The 22,307-nt window shown below is 47.2% G+C and overlaps 1 protein-coding gene across 8 annotated transcripts in view; it reads right to left on the reverse strand.

The window, feature by feature from the left end:
• Positions 1-1,720: 1,720 nt before the first annotated feature.
• The window catches only part of DIP2A (disco interacting protein 2 homolog A), an 80,216-nt gene continuing 59,629 nt past the window's right edge, over positions 1,721-22,307 (reverse strand). For 5 of the 8 annotated variants that reach the window (XM_006104798.3, XM_023745969.1, XM_006104794.3 and 2 more), the window contains 16 exons: positions 19,345-19,546; positions 18,385-18,494; positions 18,225-18,305; positions 17,993-18,116; positions 15,502-15,623; positions 15,221-15,332; positions 13,997-14,106; positions 13,372-13,502; positions 12,277-12,445; positions 11,443-11,613; positions 9,535-9,596; positions 8,831-8,888; positions 6,805-6,879; positions 5,193-5,367; positions 4,360-4,483; positions 1,721-3,727 (listed from right to left, as the gene is read on the reverse strand). In XM_006104798.3, coding sequence (XP_006104860.1) covers positions 3,475-3,727; positions 4,360-4,483; positions 5,193-5,367; positions 6,805-6,879; positions 8,831-8,888; positions 9,535-9,596; positions 11,443-11,613; positions 12,277-12,445; positions 13,372-13,502; positions 13,997-14,106; positions 15,221-15,332; positions 15,502-15,623; positions 17,993-18,116; positions 18,225-18,305; positions 18,385-18,494; positions 19,345-19,546 — 2,079 coding nt within the window. In that variant the 3' untranslated portion in view covers positions 1,721-3,474. Of the gene's footprint in view, positions 3,728-4,359; positions 4,484-5,192; positions 5,368-6,804; positions 6,880-8,830; positions 8,889-9,534; positions 9,597-11,442; positions 11,614-12,276; positions 12,446-13,371; positions 13,503-13,996; positions 14,107-15,220; positions 15,333-15,501; positions 15,624-17,992; positions 18,117-18,224; positions 18,306-18,384; positions 18,495-19,344; positions 19,547-22,307 lie in introns of those variants that run through there. The other 3 variants (XM_023745970.1, XM_023745971.1, XR_001345801.2) reach the window with 3 other exon arrangements.

The following is a 22,307-nucleotide window of genomic DNA, read 5'->3' on the forward strand; positions in this document are numbered from 1 at the left end:
TTCATGTGAATTGAAATTACCATCTGAAATCACTTGCTTTCAGCCTGAAGAACTTTAGTATTTCTGATAATGTAGGTCATCTAGGAACAAATCCAATCTTTTTACCTGAGAATATATTATGCCTCCACTTTTGAAAGATAGCTTTGCTGGATATACAAGTCGTAGTTGAGGTGTTTTTTTTCTCTGAGTTCTTTGAGCATGTTATCCCCCTGCCTTCTGGCTTCCATTATTGCTGGTAAGAATTCAGCTGTCGATTTACTGGAGTTCTCTTGCAAGTGATAAGTTGTTTCTCTCTTGCTAGACCCAGGCATCTCTGAGTGACACCCCTGCTTTAGGAGCTGAACACTCCTAAAGTGGAGTGGGGGGCAGTAGCCAGAGGTCTTCTGTCTGCATCTCCTGGCATGGCACCACCAACTTATGAGCTGGACAAGGCCAGTCAGAGCCCCTGTATTCTCGGTGACACTTCATCCAAGGTAGGGGCTGCATTCCCTGAGTGGAGGCTGGATGGAAGAGATCTCCCAAGATCAGTCTTGGTTCAGATAACAGATTCTTGGTTTTCTTACTGAACTTTCATGCAAAGATGTTTTTCATTTGCTGTATGCCCTTAGGACCATTTCCAAAGGCTTTAAGTGGTTGGTTTTTTAACAGTGATTTTCACCTGTTATTCTGAATAGCATGTTCACAGAGCTTCTCAGGCTGTCGTGCCAGAAACTGATCTTTCCCTATTTTTTAATGTAAAGTAAGTGCTAAACACTGCTCATCTTTGAACTTGTGCTGCACTCTGTCAGCATGCAACAACAGCTGATAGGGGGCCTTCATTCTCCTGCTCTCCATCTGCAGCCTATGGCAGCATCTGGGTGTACCCACCTGGAAGCCCAGCTCACTGTTGCTGGGAGTGGCAATCCATCTCCCCTCAAAGCTTCATCTGGTCCCTCATTGTCCTATTTCAACTTCTGCTTTTAAGCAGTATCTGTAATGATCATTCATTTGGCCTTTTCAGTGACTTGGAGAGTCTGGGGAACAAGGTACGCTATACTTAATTGGCACTTAGAATTAGTAATAAGCTCTCAGTTTCTCACTTTGCACTGCCCTTGGAAAACTCCACAAGGTCCTTCCTAAACATTTCACAGACTCATGTAAATAGGTTCCCTCATTAAACTCTGAAAGACAGAGCTGGATGCAGGAAACCGGGGCAGTGAGCACCCAGAGCTTCAAGCCTGGCATGAACTCTTACCCCCACTCCACCTATGGGAAGGAAGCCTGAGGCAGGAATTGTAACTGCAGATGTGCACACACACATCTGGGAGGAGGTTCACTGCAGCACTGTTGAAAGAACTATGATGGACAACAGCAATTGAGCAAAAGCTACCTTTAGTCATGACACACCTGTACAGTCATTAAAACATGTAGAAGAATATATGTAACATTAAAAAGTCTGTAATTTATTAAGTACAAAAGCTGATTATAAAAGTATATGATTCTAATTTTGTAAAATATTTTAAAAGGAAAAAAATCCCCAAAAGGATTTACGTCAAATACTAATGTTGCTATATTACTCAGAGGTAGGATTATAGATTTTCTTCTTTACACTTTAATGTGCTTTGTAGATTTTATGCTGTAAGCATAAATGCTTTTATATTCAGAAAAAAGTAATGCATAATAAAATCCATCCTATTTGGGATCACTTAAAAAACCTTTTCACACATTTCAAAATGCAGAATTACAAAATCAATAACTTTTATTAACATTATGATATAAAAAATTTTAGTGTGATATACAGAATTCCCAGAGAGTAATCTTAAAACATTTTAATGTGCTTCTTAAAGTCTTAATTTACAAGACACCTTGTTTTACTGACACTGACCTTTCAATACAAAAATTTTACAATATTTGCTACAAAACTACAACATTAAGATTAGGGTTAGGTAGTTCTTTCCCCTGCCGGCCATTCTATTATAATATCTGTTATCTGTATGTCAAACAATAAGTTACACAGACTTATGTACATAATTACAATAGATATTACAATTCCAGTATGTTGGAACATAACTAACTGCAGTCCACCACAACAGGCAAACAGAGCTACAATGCACCTGCTATTGGTAGCCAAATAAGAGTAAAATGTAAGAGTTAGCCTAGTTAGCCAGACCTATTTGGTGGAGAATTTTAAATGGTAGAGAATTAATAACAGCTTTGTTAGGCACTGATTCAGGCTAATTCCAGAAAAACCTGGTTGTTTCTATGAAGCATGCATGATCCATAAACTTTCCCATCCACAGTTCCCCCCAAAACCCAACAACTTCATAACATACTCTTTATTAGCTATATAAAAATACTCTATGTCTTAGATTTGAGCTTCACTTCAAATTCTTAGAAGTTTCTAAAGGATTTTATATTCTCTTTGATTTAGTTTTACTGTAATATCGCTCCGTTTAGTCATAACTGAATATGGTTTGGCCAAATTTAATAGGCATACAACTCAAAATGTGAAAGCCAGGTTAAGGGTAACCAGGCCCACCTTCATCATGGGGTAAGGCTCTCCCCAGAGGTCTGAGAGCCTTACCTTGCACTGAGGATGTGAAAACCTCAGACACTGTCATCAATGCTTCCAAATCTGTTAATTTGGGATGAAAATAACTCAGTACACTTCCATGTATTGAGAAGAATTTATATTGTGACGTTATGAAAACAGAGTTTAACTAAACAGCATTAAATTACAAACCTAGGAAAGTGGTTAAAACTAAATGCTGGTTTATCTTTCCGAAACAGAGTATCTACCTTGACAGCCCCAAATGCACTTACTGAACATTAGTGACAATGTGTGCAGACAATCGGACACACCTGTTTCAATAAACTGGGAGAGCGGAAGCACCCTGTAACTAGAGTGCCTGGTTTGGGGCCCAAGAGCCAGGGTAGGAGGAGTGGGCAGGTCTTGCTACCCTTCCCATCAGCCTCTTTGGGCTCTGTTCCTCCCTGTGAATCAGTTGTACTGGGGCCTCAAATCCTTACTAGCTTAAATTCTACATATAAACTTGTCATTTGAAGTGGGAATAAATAATTGAATTTTTTAAATCAAGAACTATATTTTTAGTCTAAAAAGTGCAAACTTGCAATACAGTAGAGAACAAATTGCACACCTGCAATTCCTCATGATACCCATGGCCAGGCCTTTCATTTCCTTTCCCAGTCACCCTAACTGTTAAAATACTGACATTTATGTTTTTGTAAATGTCCTTGAAGATTAAAATATTCCTTCAAATAATTCAGGAAGTGGCTTCTCGAATAAGATTTGGGGAACTTTGAGACGAATCTCTAAAAGTAGGGCAAGGGGTGCAGTATTCCGTGATGACTGCAGTCCTTTGTCCTGGTGGCTACAGACACACTGCAGTGTCTTCACATGTTCTAACACTTTCACATGGTTCCAACCCCTGGAAGCCTCACATTGGACAGAACCCTGGAGCTGGTGAGAGGTGCTCACATGTTGTAGGCAACATAGATTGGATCCAGCTGGTCAGCCAGGAAGCCATCACGCAAGTGCATGCGTTGCTTCTCACCCCGAGAGTTGATGGGGATCACGCCTGGGTCGACAATGACCACTACACCGACGACCAGGTGATGCTCCTCCAGCACCACATTTGTCACTAGGGCCACTAGGTCCAGTGCGTCCTGCTCCAGCCCATCCAGCTCCACCACCACCACCAGCAGGTTGGTCCAGGTGAACACGGCACTGCAGGGAGAAGACAGATGGCATCACATGGCATGGACATCAGCTTCTGAGGACCAACAGATACATGGGAAATGATGCCAAACAGAGGAGAGTAAAAATACAAGTATATTTATTGACACTGCGCTGCTGCTGAACATCCTTCACAACTGAAAGGCTAGGCTAAATGTGCTGTCTAGGACTATCTATTCTAATGAAAGTTCTTGCTAAAAATTAGAAGCATTCATTATTTGATGTTGAAAGCTGAGCCTGTCCCAATGCAAGCTCCCTACAAAGTGAAGAAATTATGAATCACAACCATTTAAATGAGAAAATTCACATTAAAAGCAGAAACACCAGGAAAACTGTGGAGACCTCACACTTTGCCTGTTCATTCAGGGTCAAACGCTTGGTTTAAAACTGACTAGGAAAAAAGGAAAGCCCAAGCAAAACCAAAGGGCCGCACAAGGGGTCTCTGCTGCGTGTTTCCTAGAGCAGGTCTGGAGAGCCCAGGGCCAGCTCTGGGAGAGGAGGCTTTGCCAACATGTGCCTGTAATCGGGGTCTGCTGGAAACGTGACCAGGCAGATGCCCCTCAGTCCCTGGCTCTGCCCCAGATGAGGGCCTGGGTGGGACTTGCCCTCCTCTGGGTTCTTACCACTCGGCGATGCTCCTGTGTGCTCGGATCACAGATGTCTCGATGTCGATGGGGTGGTACCGCATGCCTCTCAGCTCCAGTGTTTCATCCAGAGACCCAACCACATAGAGTGCGTCATGTCGCTCTATGAAGGGCACAGTTTGCACACCTCAGAAAGGCACAGTGCAATCTGGGCCTCCACACATCTGTGTCAACCTGAGTTGGGCTCTCTGGAACAGGGAGCTCACTATTCCAACATCACTTGAAAACCAAGCTTCCAAATGGGTGAGGCGTGCAGCAGAGCCTGATAAAGGTGCTGTCCATGCCCTTGATTCCAAAGAATTACGTCAATGTGTGAATATATATTTAAAAATAATATTTACTATTTCTGGAAACAAAACAGCATCTACAGGGGCTACCAAAAGTTCTGACTTGATTTGGCTGGCCTGCTGGGGCCTAAGGACTTTGCAGTTATGACGGGTCGTGTGTGGGGAGGGTGCTACCCACAGCTGGTGAAACATGCAGGTGGCTCTGCCTAGGGCTCTGGCTGGGGGAGGACTTGACAGCATTACCAACAACCCCACAAATTCAGCAGAGGCCGAGGGTCCAAGAACAGTGAGGACGGTCACAAAGGGAAAAATAGTAATTTTCAGAGAACACCACTGTCAGAGCTCATCCTTTACCCCACACCCAAAGATACAAGCTCCTTGCAAGGGGTGTGGTGAGTCAGCAGGAATCCCTGAGATGCTGCACGTGCCTGTCAGGCTCACAAGCTGCAGCAGCAGACCCTGTGGGCTGTGGACAGAGCCCCTCACCCCCAACAGTGCTGACACGGGGTCACCGTAACCCCTCACCTCCACTGGCATCAGTGAGCTCCGTTCTCCGAAGGAAGCCCAAGTAGCCAGTCCTTGCCCAAATGGTCTGGGTGTCTCCAAAGCTCAGTCGGGCACTGAAGTGGTCAGCATGAAGTGCTTCCTCTCCATGGACAGTGTAGTAGCCTGTGGCATTGTGGGGGCTGCTAACCCAGATCTGTGGGGCCCAAAGGACAAGAATGAGCTGAGCACAGATTATCATGAGACATCCACTTGCCAAGAGAACTTAAAACACTGCAAAAAGGCAGGGCATTTTCAGTGTCTCTTATCCTGTGAACTAAGTTAAAATTGTAGGTATGGAAAGCAAACAAGTAACTTTCTCTCCTTCAAATGGAGTGTTCCTCTCCAGGACTCTGTGATGTAGATGCGCTCACAGGGTGACTCCCACTCCTCACATCAAACTACTGTTGTCAATAAGGATGGGGAGCGATGTATAGGTCCACATGGGCAAGAGTGATGGAGTGAGGCTCACTGAGTGGGCAAACCCTGCACCAGACTTACCTGTATGTGTGAGTTTATATACATCCATATACTCTCGGGTGCACACATGCTAGCAGTACCCAGTGTATTAGGGCCCCTTGGGGTGTCCTTCTAAATACAGAGCCCATCCAGGACCCATAGTCAGCTCCCCAGATCAAGCACCTGGCTCTAGATGTCCCCATAAGGCAGCATCCTAAGAGGAGACAGGGAAGCTGACAAGGGCTTCTGCCACAAGAGGTGGGGCCCAGGTTAGCACAGACCCTCCATGACCATCTTGGGGGCACCATGTTACCCTAACAGGCCTAGGTCCAGTGGCCAGAAGGGAGGCCCCACACCGACCCCACCCAACCCTGGGACTGGCACATCTTCCCATTAGGACATCGAGCAACCCCTGGGAGTCCCCCAGGCTCACTCACACCCTCGTCTCAGTTAGACTGAGACTGGGCAGTGTCTGTATGACTGCCCTTGAGTGCCATCTACCAGGACCCCGGAGGTTGTCCACACCAGAGACCCTGATGCCAGGACATAGGTTCCATGGCATGTCCTCAGGGCCTGGAACTGGGAAGATAAGACCATTCCCACCATAACAGAACCAACGTGGGCACTCAGGCTGTAACCTGCACTCTCCCTGCCACCCTGGCCTCCGGTAGTAAGTCCCACCTGTCTCATTACACTGGATACATATGCATAAATGCAGGTATGTCAACACAATGATTCTTACACAGCCTGTGTGTGTCCAGGGGACGTATCCTCAGGAGTAGAGGATCCCGCCTCCCATCTCAGTGTCTGTGCAGTGCCAGCCCCTCCCTCAGGGCTGTGGCTCCTGGCTTGGTGCAGGAACTGTGTTTTAAGACACAGCTGCTTTCTCCATGTTGCGGGTTCCTTTGTGGCTTCTAGGGTCTCCAAGTACCTACAAAACTCAAGGTTTCCCTCTGCTGGTAGGGAACCCAGAGTGGAGACTCATCCCATGGATCCATGAAATCCTACCCAAGTACTGGGTACAGGAGCACAAATGTGCCTGGGGGGAAAGGACCAAATAGCTTGGCAGATGGGAAGAGGTGGAGGAGCAGCTCCTGAGGTGCATGAGGTTCCAGAACCCAACCCCCAGCCTCACCTCTCCCAGGTGTGAGTCTCCAAGGGGCCCTTTGGTCTCAGTGTGTGCGATGATGACTTTCACTCCAGGGAGGATCTGGAAGGAAAACCGTGCCCATGTCAAAGACAACACAAGACTCCAGACTCCAGACTCAATGACATTAAAACCAACAGCCCTCGGAAGCTAATCCAAACAACACAATGTGTACATGTAAGTGATCAGATTTAAAGCCAACCCAAATTTGAATATGAACAGAAATAAGACTTTAATTGATAAAAATATATGTGAATCTTAACAAAATGACCCTAGTTCCTAAGAATGGACCTTATTTTGGATGTTGTGAGAGGCAGAGAGGGTCTATATAAGCATCTGTTCTACTTGGGATCTTTCAACAAGGCCACTCGAGGACTGCCTGCCTCTCGTGGGGCATACGAGTGCAGAAGGCCACCCAGTTCCACCGCTCAGCTGTGCCCCAGCCCAGCCATGCAAGGACTCTGTCCATGGGTTTCATCAAGACTCCTAGTTCTGGGCTGGAACTCTAACCTTGAAGAACCCTTCCTGCCCATGACTCAGAGTCAGTTCAAGCACTGGTCACCTGCTCTGTGTCGACTCAGACAGACGGAGGCACCAGCTCATACCCAGGAGCCATGGAAAACATTCCAGGGCATGGTCACCTGTTCTGTGTCCTGTTTCCTCACGTACAAAATGATGATGACATTGAGGTCCCCCAGGCAGGTGGGAAGGGATGAGGGGTCAGTTACAGGAAGGGCGTGAGTTTAGGCTGTTGCCTACGGTCAGTGCCAGACCCTCTTCTCCTCCCACTGTTGTTGCATCCTTGCCACACACTACCCGTGGGACAGTCCTGTTTTCCTGAATGCTGCTGGAGCCTCTGACCTCTCTCCATGGGGGCCCACCTGAACCCTAAAGCCAGAGCTTTTTCCAGAACACAAATCCCTCAGGCATAACTCATTTGAAACTTAATAATACAGGGGCAATATGCTGAGCATACAAAAAGGATAAGCAAAGCTGTCCACTGAGCGTGGGCTCCAGCAATGTGCTCAGAAAGGGGAGGTCATTGCCCATATTCACCTCTCAGCTGGTCTCCTCCAGGTGATGCTAAAGACAGGCAGGCACATGGCAGGTGTGCTTCCACAGCTTTGCACCTCCTCTTCCCCCAGCTCGACTGTAGCTATGCTAGTCTCCCTGTGACGATGCTCCCTCCCAGGATGTTTGACTAGCTGAGTCCTCTGCCCTGGGTCCCTGTGGCTGCTCCTCCTCTTCCCTAATACACGCACACGAGCTCCTCTCCAGGCACCTTGCTGCCTCCCCAAAGGGATCTATAGCCACAGGAGTGTGTAAGCAGTCAGGTGGCCCTGTAGGCTGCATGGATTGGGAGCTTCCTGTTCCTGGCCATGCTGGGCACACAGCCCTGTCCACTATCCTGCTGTCTGCTGGCCATGGCACACCATCTTCACCACATGGCGTCATCGGGCCATGTGGGCTTTCTTCCTTCCTTCAAACCTCCCCTGGTTCTGAGGATGCCTATTCCCCTGGGTCTCTGTCTGCTGACCCATCTCCTGGTGCTCACATTTTTAACCTGGGCACCCTCAGATGGCCTCACTCCTCCCACCCCCATCCCTCCCAACCCCTCTATGGGCTCCCAGTCTTCTGGACTGGCTTCAATGGAAAATTGCAAGATGGGTCTAGGACTCCACCCACTGCCCAAGGCCCTGGAGGGAACCACTTCCTGGCTGTTACCTGGGCCAGGGCCTGAGTTGGGTAGCTGTGCTGGCCCTTGCTCCAAGACTGTGAAGACACTGGGCCCTGAGCCAAGGGGCCCTACGGCCGCGAGCCCCAGCAATGGGAGTCCCTTCTGTGTTTCTGCACCCGCAGTCCTTCTTTCTTGGCTTTGTGCTTTCGATGTGTGTTGAACTAAGACTTAACCTAGTCCTTGTGTGTGTTTGCAGGGAGGAGGAGGCCTCCTGCGTTAGCCCAGCCCAGCCTGACCACAGCCGTCTGTGTTCATCAGAAGTGCAGTTTCCACTACCTTTCCAGACTCCGTCAATGGCAGACTGTGCGGAGAACCCCGTTCTACCAAACGTACCCTAAAAATTAACAAGGGAAAATTTTCAGAATAAAATTTACTATATAGGTAATGACCTCTAAAAAGGCAACTCATAAGATCATCAGAAATTATCACTATGACAGTCAGTCTGTTGACAATGACCTACTGTAACCTTGGAACAGTGACTTCAGGTGCCTTCGACTTGCCTGGCTCACCTGGCACAGCTCAGGGCAGAAGCTTGTTCTAAGTTTTTTGGGGGCCGTCCCCAACCAGCTGCCCTGTCCACAGTAATCTGTCTACCTTGAACTGCAGCATGGCCACATTTGAGGGCTCAGACCAGGATCAGAGCTTCAAAGCTGAGAGGGACCCGGACCCCCAGCACACGTTTATTGATGTAAAAACTAAGTCCTGTCTTAAAATGGTATTGTGGTAAAAAGTCCTTGCCATTAGTTGCTTTACTTGTCCTCAACCCCATAAAAAGCTAAATGCAAATGTTAGGTCACTCCTATCACCTTCCCGATCACAGGAACAACAGATAAAGGGACATGGACTGAGTCTCGAGGACACAGTGATGCAGAGGGAGACCCAGGTTTCCCCAGTAGAGCTTAGCCAGCCACCTGCTAGTCCAGGTGCCAGGAGGGCCAGTCAGGGCAGACCCAGCTGCACAACTTCACCAGTGGCGTTACCTGTCGTGGCGCAGCGCCCTCATGTCCACGTAGACCGTTGTGGGGTCCGGGCCAGCCGTGCCCTGGAAGAAGAGCAGCACGTCTGCATCTACACGGCACAGCCACCTAACAGCTCCTCCCGCTGCCGCCGGAAGGCAGCATCTCTGCTCCAGCAGAGAACCTGCCCAGGGACACTGATGCCTTCCATCCAAACATTACATGGCTTGATAACATCGAGTGAAACACTAGTGACACTGAATGAACATGCCAAATTGTACAATTTTACATTTCAGTTCTCACAGCTGGTCTCTACGTTATGGTGAAAGCACCATCACAGGATTTGAGGGCATTTGCATCCAGCTATCGGTCAGGCTTGGCCTCTCTCCAGCCGACCTAATTCTACTGAGGGCTGAGCACAGCAGAGGCTCAATCAGGGTCAACAGAGTGCTGTTCTCCCTTTCCTCACTTCTGACACTTGGACCCTGACTGAAGGATGTTATTTTCTGTTTTATTAGATAAGGAACATCAAGTTAAATGGACACTCTGCTCAACATCACTCTCTGAAGATCCCAGACAACGTAACGAAAACTGCTTCATTGAGATTCAACAGCCCGTCTATCCAGAGGCAATGCTATGAATGTTAAATTTTTTAAAAAACAGTTTTGCTTAAATTTTATTACAGAGGCATTTTTATAATATGTAAAATAATATTCAGTGTGAGCAAAGTCAGACAGCAAAAGAAACACGTATTTGTCTGAAGTTGAGGAGAAGGCCACAGGAACTCATGGGGGAAGCACAGAGGTACCTCGAGGTCAAGGTCGTACCTGCTCAGCCAGCTTTCCCAGCCTGTTGGGCTGACAGAGGCAAAGGAGGCCAGCAGAGTGAGACAGGAGGAGACGGCCACAGGAGACAAACAGAAAGCAACAGGCCACGTGAGAAACACACGATAAGAGACAGCAAAATGCGTCACTGCATCTCAAAGGGCAAATGTGATTATCTCATTAAGACTTCTGCAATCACACATGGCATCCCACATGCCAACAGACAGAGGAGATAACCTTCAAATATCGAGTAAGGAGGACATGCCTTCATTTATAGCTGCTGACTACACACCAAGAGCCTGACGCTCAGTCCTACTTTCTACAACAGGAGGGGTATGAGGAGGGCACCCAGCCCACTTCCTCCTGCCACATGGCAAGGGTCTGAGGCTTGGAGTGGTAGCACAGTCTTCTCACGGTTGAGAGGACATCAGCATAAGGGGGAAAGGATGATGGTCCACAGTTGGCCCATGACAGGAGTGCTCTGAGATGAGGGCCCAGCTGAGCCAAGGCTCCAGAAACAAGAAACAGCTCTCCCGGAGCCCTGCTCTGGTTCTGATGCTGCCTTTCCCTCTAACAAGTCTTTTCTATGTGGGTGAGCAGGCATTTCATATATTTTTAGAAAGAGTGAAATTGAGATACTAGTACAAAATCTGGAAAATAACCAGAGTCACCTGAAGAAGCAGTAAACAGCACTGCAGTTATCTGTCCAATTTCTGAAACTTCATGTAAATACCTTAAGGAAAATACCTTAATGTCTCAAATATGAATTACAGGTAATACAAATTATCACAATAATGTTTCAATTTAAAATTACTAGATGTCTTAAAACAGTATTGTTGTTTTAAAAAATTAAATGCATATTTTATCCAACTTAGTGAGATTCTTCCAGATAAGAAATGGTCACTGTTCAAAAATAATATTTTTTTCCAAATAAGCCTTGTTTGTGAAGAGAATATCTTTTAAAAATAGAACCCTCATAGCTTTCCAAGATAAACTGGAAATGAAACATTAAAGGCTCAGAGAATGAGAAATGGATGTAGCCGGCACAACAAGGAACAGCGACGATTAAAAAACTGTCTGTCTTGGGTGCCTGGCCCAGCCACCTTACCTGGAGGCAGATGGCCACATTGACCCTGCACCCGAACGTGGTGCTCACGGCACGTGCAGGCAGGCCCAGGTCCTTGAACAGCTTGGAGAAGGACTGTGTCAGCGCGATCCGAGGTCGCTCCTCAGCGACCACCATGCATGTGCGCACACACGACAGGTTGACCCCCTTCATCTGTGGGAAGGAGCAGGGTAAGACAGGCCCTGAACACTCCTTTAGGAAGCTCCTGAGGGGACCCATGTGTGACCTGAACATACACCCCACCTCCTCCGCTGCGGTCTCATTCTACAGAATTCTAAGTATGGAATTGCTAGAGGGTACCCATCTGCTCCACATCCACACCAGCCAGTCCTTCAGTTCATCTGGTCATAGCTCCACAGAGCTCTCCCAGATCCTGTCCCAGGTTCTCAGGCACCCTGACACTTCCAAGATGCCCCCAGTGCTAGTGTCAGACCTGCCCCCTCCGCATGCTCCCCCACGCCCCCCACCATGTACCTGCCCAAGCCAGCCCCACACGCCTGCCCACCCCATACTCATATCCTGCCACATGGGTGTGTGGATGAAGGGAGCAACTACCTACTACAGAAGTGTGGTGGGGAGTGAGTGAATAGCTCCCAGCAGGGTGGGTGCCGGGAAGAAGGGACATAGAGCCAGCATGACTTGGTGCCTGGTAAGGGTTTTCTCTGTTTCCCCAACTGCTTGGAGCTGTGTTGGGGGTCTTTTTTTAGATTCCAATGGCCCGGTTAAGAGCCAACCTAGAAACCCCTGGTTTGGGCACTTCCTAAAAAGGGATGAGGACAGTAGGGCACAAGCAGGCCTGGGCACAGACACACTCACCCTGAGGACACCTGTCTGTGCACCCAGACCCTTGGTGCACATCTCCATCACCGAGTAGGAGCAGAAGGTAACGCGGGCCTTGTACTGGCTCACGGCTGACAGCCACAGGGACACATTGCTCTCCAGCTCCAGCGGGGGCACCAGCACGGACTGGTGTCCAGAGTAGACACTGTGGGGCCACGAAAGGTCAAGTCAGCTTCAGCCGCTCTGCCCAGGTGCATCATTTGCGCACCTCAGGTACCTTGCCTGCCTGCACCCAATGGGCCTGTTGTAGCTGCCTCGTTCCTTTTCCAAGGATAGAACAGGGGGACAATTCTCCCCAATGTACAGAGTTTTGGTGGAAAAAAAAAACTATGGGGGGAGGGGCATGATACACAGGGAGTCCTTGTGTCCCTTCAGCACTTCATAAGGACCCAGAGTCACAGTTAGGGACAGGGTCTGGTGGCTGGGGACTCAGTGTTCTAATTCTAAAGACCTGTTGCTATTTCCTAGTATTTGATGGAATTAAGTAGTCTCTCCCTAATTACTAGTAATGGGTAATGTTTGCATTTTTTAAAAAATGTATTTTTACTCTTTTACTCAATTTCAGACCCATACTCAAACCCACTCCACCCCCAAACAAACCCACTCACAATTGTATTTTTGACTTACTGGCCTCAAAAATGCATCTTAGAATGTTAAAGTTCTAAAGAACTACATACAATTCCAATCAAGCAGGAGGGTGCAGCAGCAGGAGTACCTGCACTCACCTGCACACTCTTCCTCCACTCACCTATACACTCTACCTGCACTCAACCATACACTTTACCTGCACACTCTTCCTCCACTCACCTGCACACTCTACCTGCAAACTTATAGGCACATTCTTCCTGCATGCACCTCTGCCTGCACTAACCTGCACACTCACCTGTACTCTTTACCTCCTTACTTGCACACTTACCTGTATACTCTACCTGCACACTCACTTATAATCTTTACCTCCACTCACTTGCATCCTTTACCTCCACTCACCTGCAAACTACCTGCTCTCTCTCTCCATTCACCTGCATGCATACCCTATCTGCACACTCACCTGCACACTGTACTTCCACTCACCTGCAGAGGCACCACAGGGCAAAGCCAAGGCCACAGTAGGGATCAAGGCAGATGGCGATCTGCCTCGAAGGGTACAGCTCACACTGCAGCTTTATGGAGCGGCACAAGGCACTTGTGGCTGCATGTGACATCTTAGGGGGTAAAACACAAGGTCTGTTCAGTGACGTGCAGGAGGAAAGGGATTAACAACAGTGCCTGCTGTCCGCAGTGGCCAGACACATTTACCTCCTTAAAGGATGACTGGCTCACAACCCCACATAAATCAAATAATACTCAAGAAATGGCACATGAAAATACTTCTAAGTGAGATTTCAGGATAATAAAGAACTTTAATGAAGCGCTTGGCTCCCAGTAAGGATATGGACTCATCAAAGCCACTTCTCCTCAAGGCAAGTCAGCCATAAATCTGAAAGTTCAGGTATTACCATAAAACACCGAAATATGCGTTCATCTCAGACTAACCCAATTTTGGAGTTTACTGGTATTAAACACAAACTTTAAGGAACAACACTGTTGCTTCAGGCTCTGTGTGAGAAGAAGGGACTGTACACACCCACACCGAACACCCTTTCTACCCACCCGTGTCAGGGGCTGAAGCAGTGGGAACTATGATCGAAGGACCCACCTTCACACCCGCTAAGATCCCTGTAGTTGACACGCTGAAGTCCAGATAGGCCAGCACATCCGGGGAGGGAGGCCTGAACACATTAGCCACCTTCTTTTTCGGTATATCATCTGTTAATGGGAGACGCCTGTTAACACTACTTGAGGCTCTCACCAGGAGAGATGAGACCATTTCTACCAGGGAGTCCTGGAGACCATGCTCAGAACAGACATTGGGCTACAGGAAAGCAGACTGTGTATCTCAGTGGGAAAGCTTATTTTAACCTTCAAGGACAGGTCACATGGCATGGACCTACCAAGACAGTGCTGATGCTATGGGACAGGGACAGTGGGCGAGGTGAGTATGGAGGGAGGACACAGGCCATAAGAGCTGCAGGGAAGTCCTCTGGTCACCAGTGAAAAGGTCAGAGGAGTGCACAGGTCACAGAATCTGGGCTGAGCCAGGACCAACAAAAACTCTGCCCAGTGAGAGCATCATGGACATGCTCCCATGCCTGTCGATGAGTATCAAGCAGGTGGTCACAGACAACATGGATCCTGACCTCCTCTCAAAGGTGGTGCCCTGGAGCACAAAGGCACATAAGTATGATTGGGTCAAAAGGACTCCAGTCTGCTCATTGCCTGGCATTCATGTGGCTGAGTACCTCGTCACCAAAGGAGCCTGTGCGGTGCTGCTCATTCGGGGTGTCTTGATAAGGTACAGGGATGACACTATCAGCCCTAGCTGACCTGACGGGCCAAGGCAGAGGGACAGAGGTTTTCAGCCCTTCTCGTTGTCATGGGGTGAGGCAGCACTCACCAATAACAGGGATGAGGGATAGGTGTGTGTTGGGGCGTGCATATGCATGCACACATACTGCGGGACTGTCCATATCCCCACAACTGCTAACTGCTATGCAGGCATGAGGCAGTGGCATGAGCTACAGGCCACAGGCACACAGGCCTTGGGCAAGGATCTTCGCTTCCCCTGGCAGTAGAGACCCTGCCATGACATGAGCTATGCTTCATGTCACCCTTCATCCTGTGTCCAACTTTAGTAGGTGGACACGGGCTCCTGGGAACCAGTCAGCAGGCTCCTTTTAGCAGCCTCCTCACCATTTACTTCAGCTGTTCTTACCTAACGTATTTTGGGTGACAACAATGCAATCCCTGCAACAATGAAAGGAAAGAGAGGTTTGTCCTGGTGGGGACCTGTATGCACACCAAAGGTGCTGAAGACACGTACCTGTGTCTAGAATGGTGGGCCAGGTCCGGACGTCTACAGTGGCTGCTGCTTCCTTGGACTTGAGCAGCCGCATGATGGCCTGTGTGGTGAGGACACATGCAGACTTGCTGACCTGCAGAGCACAGGGATCAAAGGTGCAATGAGACATGATGCCTGGGAGCAAACCCCTTTGTGGGGCCCTGAAGAAATAACCAGACCCTGGGAGGAGAGGAAACCCTTGGTCCGACCAGCACCCAGGCCCACGATCAGGTCTGCCCTGTGGGGCCACCACACACACTCACCTCCACAATCATCTTGACGGTGGGAAGTGTGGTGGCGAGGTTCTGGGGATGTGGGGGCCGCACAGTGACGGGCACACAACCGCAGTACAGGCAGCCGTAGAAGGCAGCAATGAGGTCCACCCCTGGGGAGACACGGGGTCAGAGGGTTAGCGTGGGGTTGATTGCAATGCACTGCGTCTAGTGCCATGGAACGGCGAAAAGGACACAGGGACACAATCTGTTTTACCTAGTAAAGCTGCTACTACCCCAACTAGTGAAACATTTATCGAACACAATGTTGTTAGGGAGTGACAGAAGCTATCTCTACTGCAGGGAGACTCCCCACAGACCCTGGAGGCCAGGGAGGAGCATGGGTGCAGCCTGGGCCTACTAGAACAGCAAGCTCTGACCACCATCCCTGTGAGCGAGGACCGCAAAGACCTTTGAGGGCTAAGCTGTCCACGAGAGAAGACAGGAGAACATAGGAGCCAGGGCAGCACACATGGAGGCCCGGTACCTCCTTGCTGCACATCTGCAGGGAGGTCCACACCCCTGGGGACAGGCCAGGATGTCCCTGCATCGCTCTCAACCACACGATGTAACACAGAACACCATACTGTTCCTTCATCTTTTCTTTATGTTTCAAATTCCCCATAATTTAACACTCATGGGGAATCATACTACATTTAAAAACCCATTTTCTCCTCTAAACTCAATCAAACTTGAGGACACCTGTGCCCCACACCCTGAATGCCTTTCTAGTTGCTGCCCTCAAGTCAGACAAGGCCCCCACCTGGCACCCTCAGGCCGTTTCAATTCCAGAGTCAAGATAAATATGCCACATTTAACCCAGTTTGTGGGTTTCACCAGATTACAAATCCCAAGGCTCTACCAGTAACTAGGAATGTGACCACTGGGGCCAGGGGCAGCTCAGCATAGCAATTATCAGGGGCTGAGCCCACCCACCAGGCCAGACCAGGCTAGTTCCAACAGGTATTGCTGCCATAGGACCACCCATTTGCTCTGTGCCTATCGGTGGATGAGAGGATCAAATGAGGGCCACACTGAGGGCCAGCACACAGCAGTTCCAACACATGTGAGTGTTCTCACACCCAGCATGGTCACTCTGCCAACATGCCACAAACACATCATCAAACTGAACACAAAAAGGTATCAACGGGAACTCATTTCGTGAGCTAGCATAGCTCCTGCTGTCCCTGCAATCAACCCAACATCAGGCAGGGCCCCCCAAGGCAGAGACACAGCTAGAAGGGAAAGACACATTGAGGATGTAGGGGCAAGATAAGGGACAAGAAGGAGAAAAGGCGACAGATGGCAATAAGATTGGGGAGAGGAAGGGACAAGGTCAGGAGACCTCAGAAAGCTGGCCACCACATGAGGTTAAATTTCCACAAACTTATATAGACAAACAGACAGACAGCAGACATAAACTGTAATCGTCTATTTTAAAATGAACTAAAATACATTAAGAAGATGATATAAAAAATAAAAGAATAACAGAAATCAGAATTAGAAAAAAATCAGAAATGAGGAAAGAACTAGACATTATGAAAAATCATTTCAAAAAATGAATATGAAAGTAGAAGGAGCACAAGAGCAAACAAAGACAACAGACAAAGCCTCAGTAACAGGAAGGGAGGGGACTGTTAAAAAGAAATTTAGTAAACAGAAACATCTCAACAGAAAACGACTACTGAAGACAAAGATCTAACACATGATCAGAGGAGGATGATAGGAAGAAGATCAAAGCAAGGGAAGAGAAAAAATAGAAGAAAAAAAGTGATTCTAGAAAACTTTCTTGAAAAAAATGAAGCTGCCTATTTAAAAATACCTTCCTTATACATGAGATTATTGTCCCATAACAACTAATATCAAGACTACATCCTGGACTTTAACAAAAGGAGAAAATCCTTTAGGCCCCTGGACAAGAACAGCAAGAATGTCTAGCGATCAAACTATAAACAAATGGAAGAATGGCGACTCCAGAAGTCTGGACAGAGGCTACTTTTGGGAGGATGGAGGAGGCTGTGGTTGGGACAGGAAGGCAAAGGGACTACTGGGTACTTGGCAAAGATCTATTTCTTGACTTGGCTGGTGGTAACAAGGGTGCTTGCTTTATAATAATAAAATGAAGGGGAGAGACAGGTAAAGACCAGCCAGATAAAAAGCAGAAAGATAATAAAGACTATACTACTAAAAAAGTCTGAATCTAATCACAACAGATTACAATTATTGACAAGGAGGTACAGACGTATGAAGAAGCTAACTGTAACAACTAAGACCCAAGGTTAATCCTCGGAAGCTGGACTGTTATGACTGCAGTGGTGTAGGACAGCAACCAGGAGCCCACCAGAGTCCCTGCAACAGTCCATGGGAAAGATGATCATGATACCAGCACCACTGGGACTGTCCCACGAGAGAAGACCCAACAGATGTGGGTGTGTGTGGAGGAGGGACCCAGGTGAGTTTTGGGAGGCCTCAATGTGCTTACCTGGGGGGTAGACCAAAGCCACATGGTCCCCAATGCTCAGTCTTGCCTTCTCCGTCAGAGCAGCGGCCACCCTTTCAGCCTTTCGGTGCAGCTGGACACAGGTTGCAGTGCTCGTCACCGTGCCCTAGGAAAGCCATCATTGAGTCACACTGAACTGGGGAGCAGAAGGTTTGCCCACAGGTACCTCAGTATACACCGTGCATGCTCCACTGGGCAGCCGAGACAACCTCACCTTGGCATTCAGCAGCAAAAAGAGCGGGTGGTCGGGAGTGGTGTGGGCCCGCCACTGCAGCACATCAGGCAGGAACAGGAACTGCGCAGAGAGGCCAACTCAATCCTCCGCAGCCTCACAAGAGGTGCCCTCCTCACCCTCCCAGGCACTGGCCCGTTACCTTCCTGGCCTGGTCGCTGTCTTCCAGGTGGGCCAGCTCCCGCCCGGAGGCCTGCGCAATTCTTTTCCCAGCAACCAGATTCCCAACAATCATGGAAGCTGGTCCAACCTCTAGAAAACAGGAAGATGCTGATGACTTGTACTGACATGTCACACTCTTTATTTGATTTAGGTATTCAACTCTTCACTATGATAAAGATGTTCAGGAAACCAGCTACAAGGTTTATGCTAAATGACAAATAGAATAGAATGTCTCTTTAAATATAAGCAATGCCAGATTGAGAAATTTACAATATGGCACATATCTGGGGGATATGATTTGACCTCAGCCACAGCTAAACTCTTAATTACTTCATTGTTTCACTGTATTTTATGTATAAAACAGGAAATTACACCTTCCTGATTAAGTATATTTTATTTAATGATATTTTAGTATTCAATAATAAAAAGAAAAGCCAGCATTTACTAAAAATTCACATAACCAAAAGAATGAAGCACTGTATATCATAGTTAAACCAGGGAAGGAAAAGTGAATATTTGTTAAGACTTCCCAGGTCTCATGAACCTGTGGCTGTGGTGAGTCACAAGGTCGAGGGGATGAGCAAGCATGCCCCTGTCCTGGCTTGGTGTGGCTGCCCATCATGAGCACTGCAGTGACTGAAATAGGCTTTTTAAGCCCCCGAGCTCCAAGGCTTCTCTTGGGCAGGATTTCTACTCCCGGGAGCCACTGCCTCACCATCCAAACCTAAGAAGCCAGGCTTGAATTCAGCCATTAAGATGGGCTAGAGGAAGCCACATACTGGTGATGTAGTAAAGTGTTGTCCTATATAACTCAGTTCCAAGGAGGGAGGAGCTGGTGACTGGCCTGGTATGCCACTCTGGCTCTTAACCCTAACTGGGTTGCACCATTTAACCATGATGGTGGCTGCCACCCATTTTAAAGCTGTTATGCACAACTAACCTGGCTGTTTCTGGCGAGGTTTGGGAAGGTTGGTGACACAGGTGTGTGGGCACATTAGCACATTGCACGGGTGCAGCATCCCCTCCAGAAAGCGCTGCTTGGCTTCAGAGACGTGAACCCCTCCGAGAGGAGCCTTGGGCAAGGTGTTGGCAGGAACTAGGGCCAGACAGTACACGCCCACCTGGTGGATGCTGTCAATGGCCTGGAAGGGAGGATACAGGACAGGAAGGACTTCTGAGACCCGACACACTGCATAGTGATGTTGGAGCACATGCTGACCAACGGAAGGCAGCTAGGAAGATAAAGGCTGGGCACTGCACTGGGTGAGGACATTACAATCCAAAGGTCAAGAAGACAGAGTGACATCAGGACATTTTGTTAAATGAGAAAACAAGATGCATGCATGTACACTTTCTATCATTTAACACTTGCACACACACGCACACATACACACACACAATGTGTCTATATACATGTCCATAAACCTGTAACCACTTACAGGCCAAAAGACATGTTAAATGACCTCCTGTGGGAGGAGTGAACAAGCAAGGGCAGAAGCTGAACTCCTCTGAATATACTTTGCTTTCAGATTTTACTTTGGAACCACATATCTTTTACATACAAAACACTTAAAACAACTGAAAGTAAAACAAAACAAATGAACTCAAGCAAACTAGAATCAGGTTGGTGGCACAGCCCCACAGAGAGTGTCTATTTAAAGTGACTTTAAACACAGTGACTTGATTAGTCTCCCCCAAGTGGATATGTCCTGTGGGCAAAAAGAATTGAAAAAACATCTTCAGCTGCTCTCAAAAATCTCAGTTTTAGAGGCCGTGCGCAGACTGCGGTTCTGTGACTACAGGGTGGGTGGAGTGGCCTAAGGTGAAGGAGGATTCTGTTCGAGTCATTTAGTGTGGGAGAAAGGAGATCAATAAGTTAAATAAAAATTCTTCAATCTTGAATCGGAGTTAAAACTAGCAACATAAACTCATGATGTAGGTAATCTTGCAGACAAAGAGACATCATTTCCTACTCTGTCCACTGAAAAAAGCCCAGAAACAGTGACTAAGCCAGTAACATCAAGTGCCCAGATGGTGGTCCCAAATTCCATTTCCCCTGTAAGGCAGCTGGGGTCCCAGCCCCGACAGGTCTAGGACAGGAAAGGCACCACCTCTCCAGGCAGCTGAGCCTTCTGCTCTCTAGTCTGGCCTTAGAAGCAGGGGTGTTACAAAAGGCCTCACAAGCCAACCTGAAGAGGCCCTGACTGACCACTGAAAAATAAAATAACTATAATAATCTGAAACACATCCAGTATGTTTAAATCCATTAGTTCACAATGAAACAAATAAAATAAAACCCAGTGGTCACTTTTACTTTTCTAGGAAACCAGCTCATTCCTCTGAAATCAATCCCTGATCTTGTTTTCCTGCATGGCCTGCCCTCCAAGTCCCCAGGGAATTCAACAGGACAGCACTCTTTCTAGAAGAAACTTCTACCGCTGCTCCTGTGAACGATGAAGAAGGAATAACAGCATCAAAGAAGCACCACTGTGAAGTCCTAACACATCACTGGGTACAAGAGTGCTAAACAACCAGGCATCATGTACCACCTTCTATAAAGGATCATTGTCAGAAAACCAAATCTGAGCATGGTCAAACTGTTAGATCTAATATCAACATGTAGGAATGATAGGACAGAGGAGCACATTAAATGATACTGCAGAGGTGTAGTCATCAGAAGTCAGGCTAGCGAACATACTGGACAAACAACCTGTTTTTGCCAATAACAAATTGCAAGAAAATGATGACAGAGGAGGAGTCTAAAGATTAAAAAAGACTTGAAGACCTGTCCCTTCCAAGTACAATTTTTTTAAAACCTCATTTTGATCCTGAGACCAACAAACAAATAAAACATTAATCGGGTAAATCTGAATTGTGACTAGATATTTTATTACATCAGCTGTTACTGTTATGATAAAACTCAACAAAGTGGGAATAGAGAGAACGTGCCTCAACAAAATAAAAGCCATACATGACAAGCCCATTGCTAACATCATATTCAACAGTGAAAAGCTGAAACCTTTTCTTCTAAGATAAGAAACAAGACAAGGATACCTATGCTTGTTATTAAACCTAGTACTAGAAGACTTAGCCCAAGCAATCTGGCAAGAAAAGGAAGAGAAAAAAAAGAAATAAAAGACATCCAAATTGGAAAGCAAGAAGTAAAATTGTCGCCCTAACTGGTTTGGCTTAGTCAATGGAGCGTCCGCCTGCGGACTGAAGGGTCTCAGGTTCGATTCTGGTCAAGGGCATGTGCCTTGGTTGGGGGCACATCCCCAGTAGGGGGTGTGCAGGAGGCAGCTGATCGGTGTTTCTGTCTCATCGATGTTTCTAACTCTATCCCTCTCCCTTCCTTTCTGTAAAATATCAATAAAATATTTTTTTTAAAAAGAAGTAAAATTGTCTCTATTTGAAGATGCCATTATATTATATACAGTAAATGCTAAAGACTCCACCAAAAAACAACTAGAAATATTAAACACATTCAGTAAACACATTCAGGATACAAAAGTGATATACAAAAATCTGTTGCATCTCTATACACTAATAATGAACTATCAAAAAGAGAAATTAAGAAACAATCCCATTTACAATTGTATCAAAAAGAATAAGATACCTAGAAATAAATTAAGCCAAGGAGGTAAAAGACCTGTACACTGAAAACTACGATATATGTATATATCATATATTTTGTTTGTTTGTTTAGAAATTTTGTACACAATGTTTATTTACAAGTCTTGTGCAGACAGAAAAGTTCAAATGGTAGGACCTTTCCATCTCTTGCCTGAACTATTAAATTACCCTTGTTATACTTGTCTCCCTCTGCCAGTCCCACCACTCCTCAAAACATACTACACTAATCCTCCAGACTGGTTTCCCTACGTCATGCTACTAACTTTAACT

The sequence above is a fragment of the Myotis lucifugus genome, unplaced genomic scaffold (genome assembly GCF_000147115.1).
Source record: "Myotis lucifugus unplaced genomic scaffold, Myoluc2.0 scaffold_608, whole genome shotgun sequence".
Classification (NCBI taxonomy): Eukaryota; Metazoa; Chordata; class Mammalia; order Chiroptera; family Vespertilionidae; genus Myotis; species Myotis lucifugus.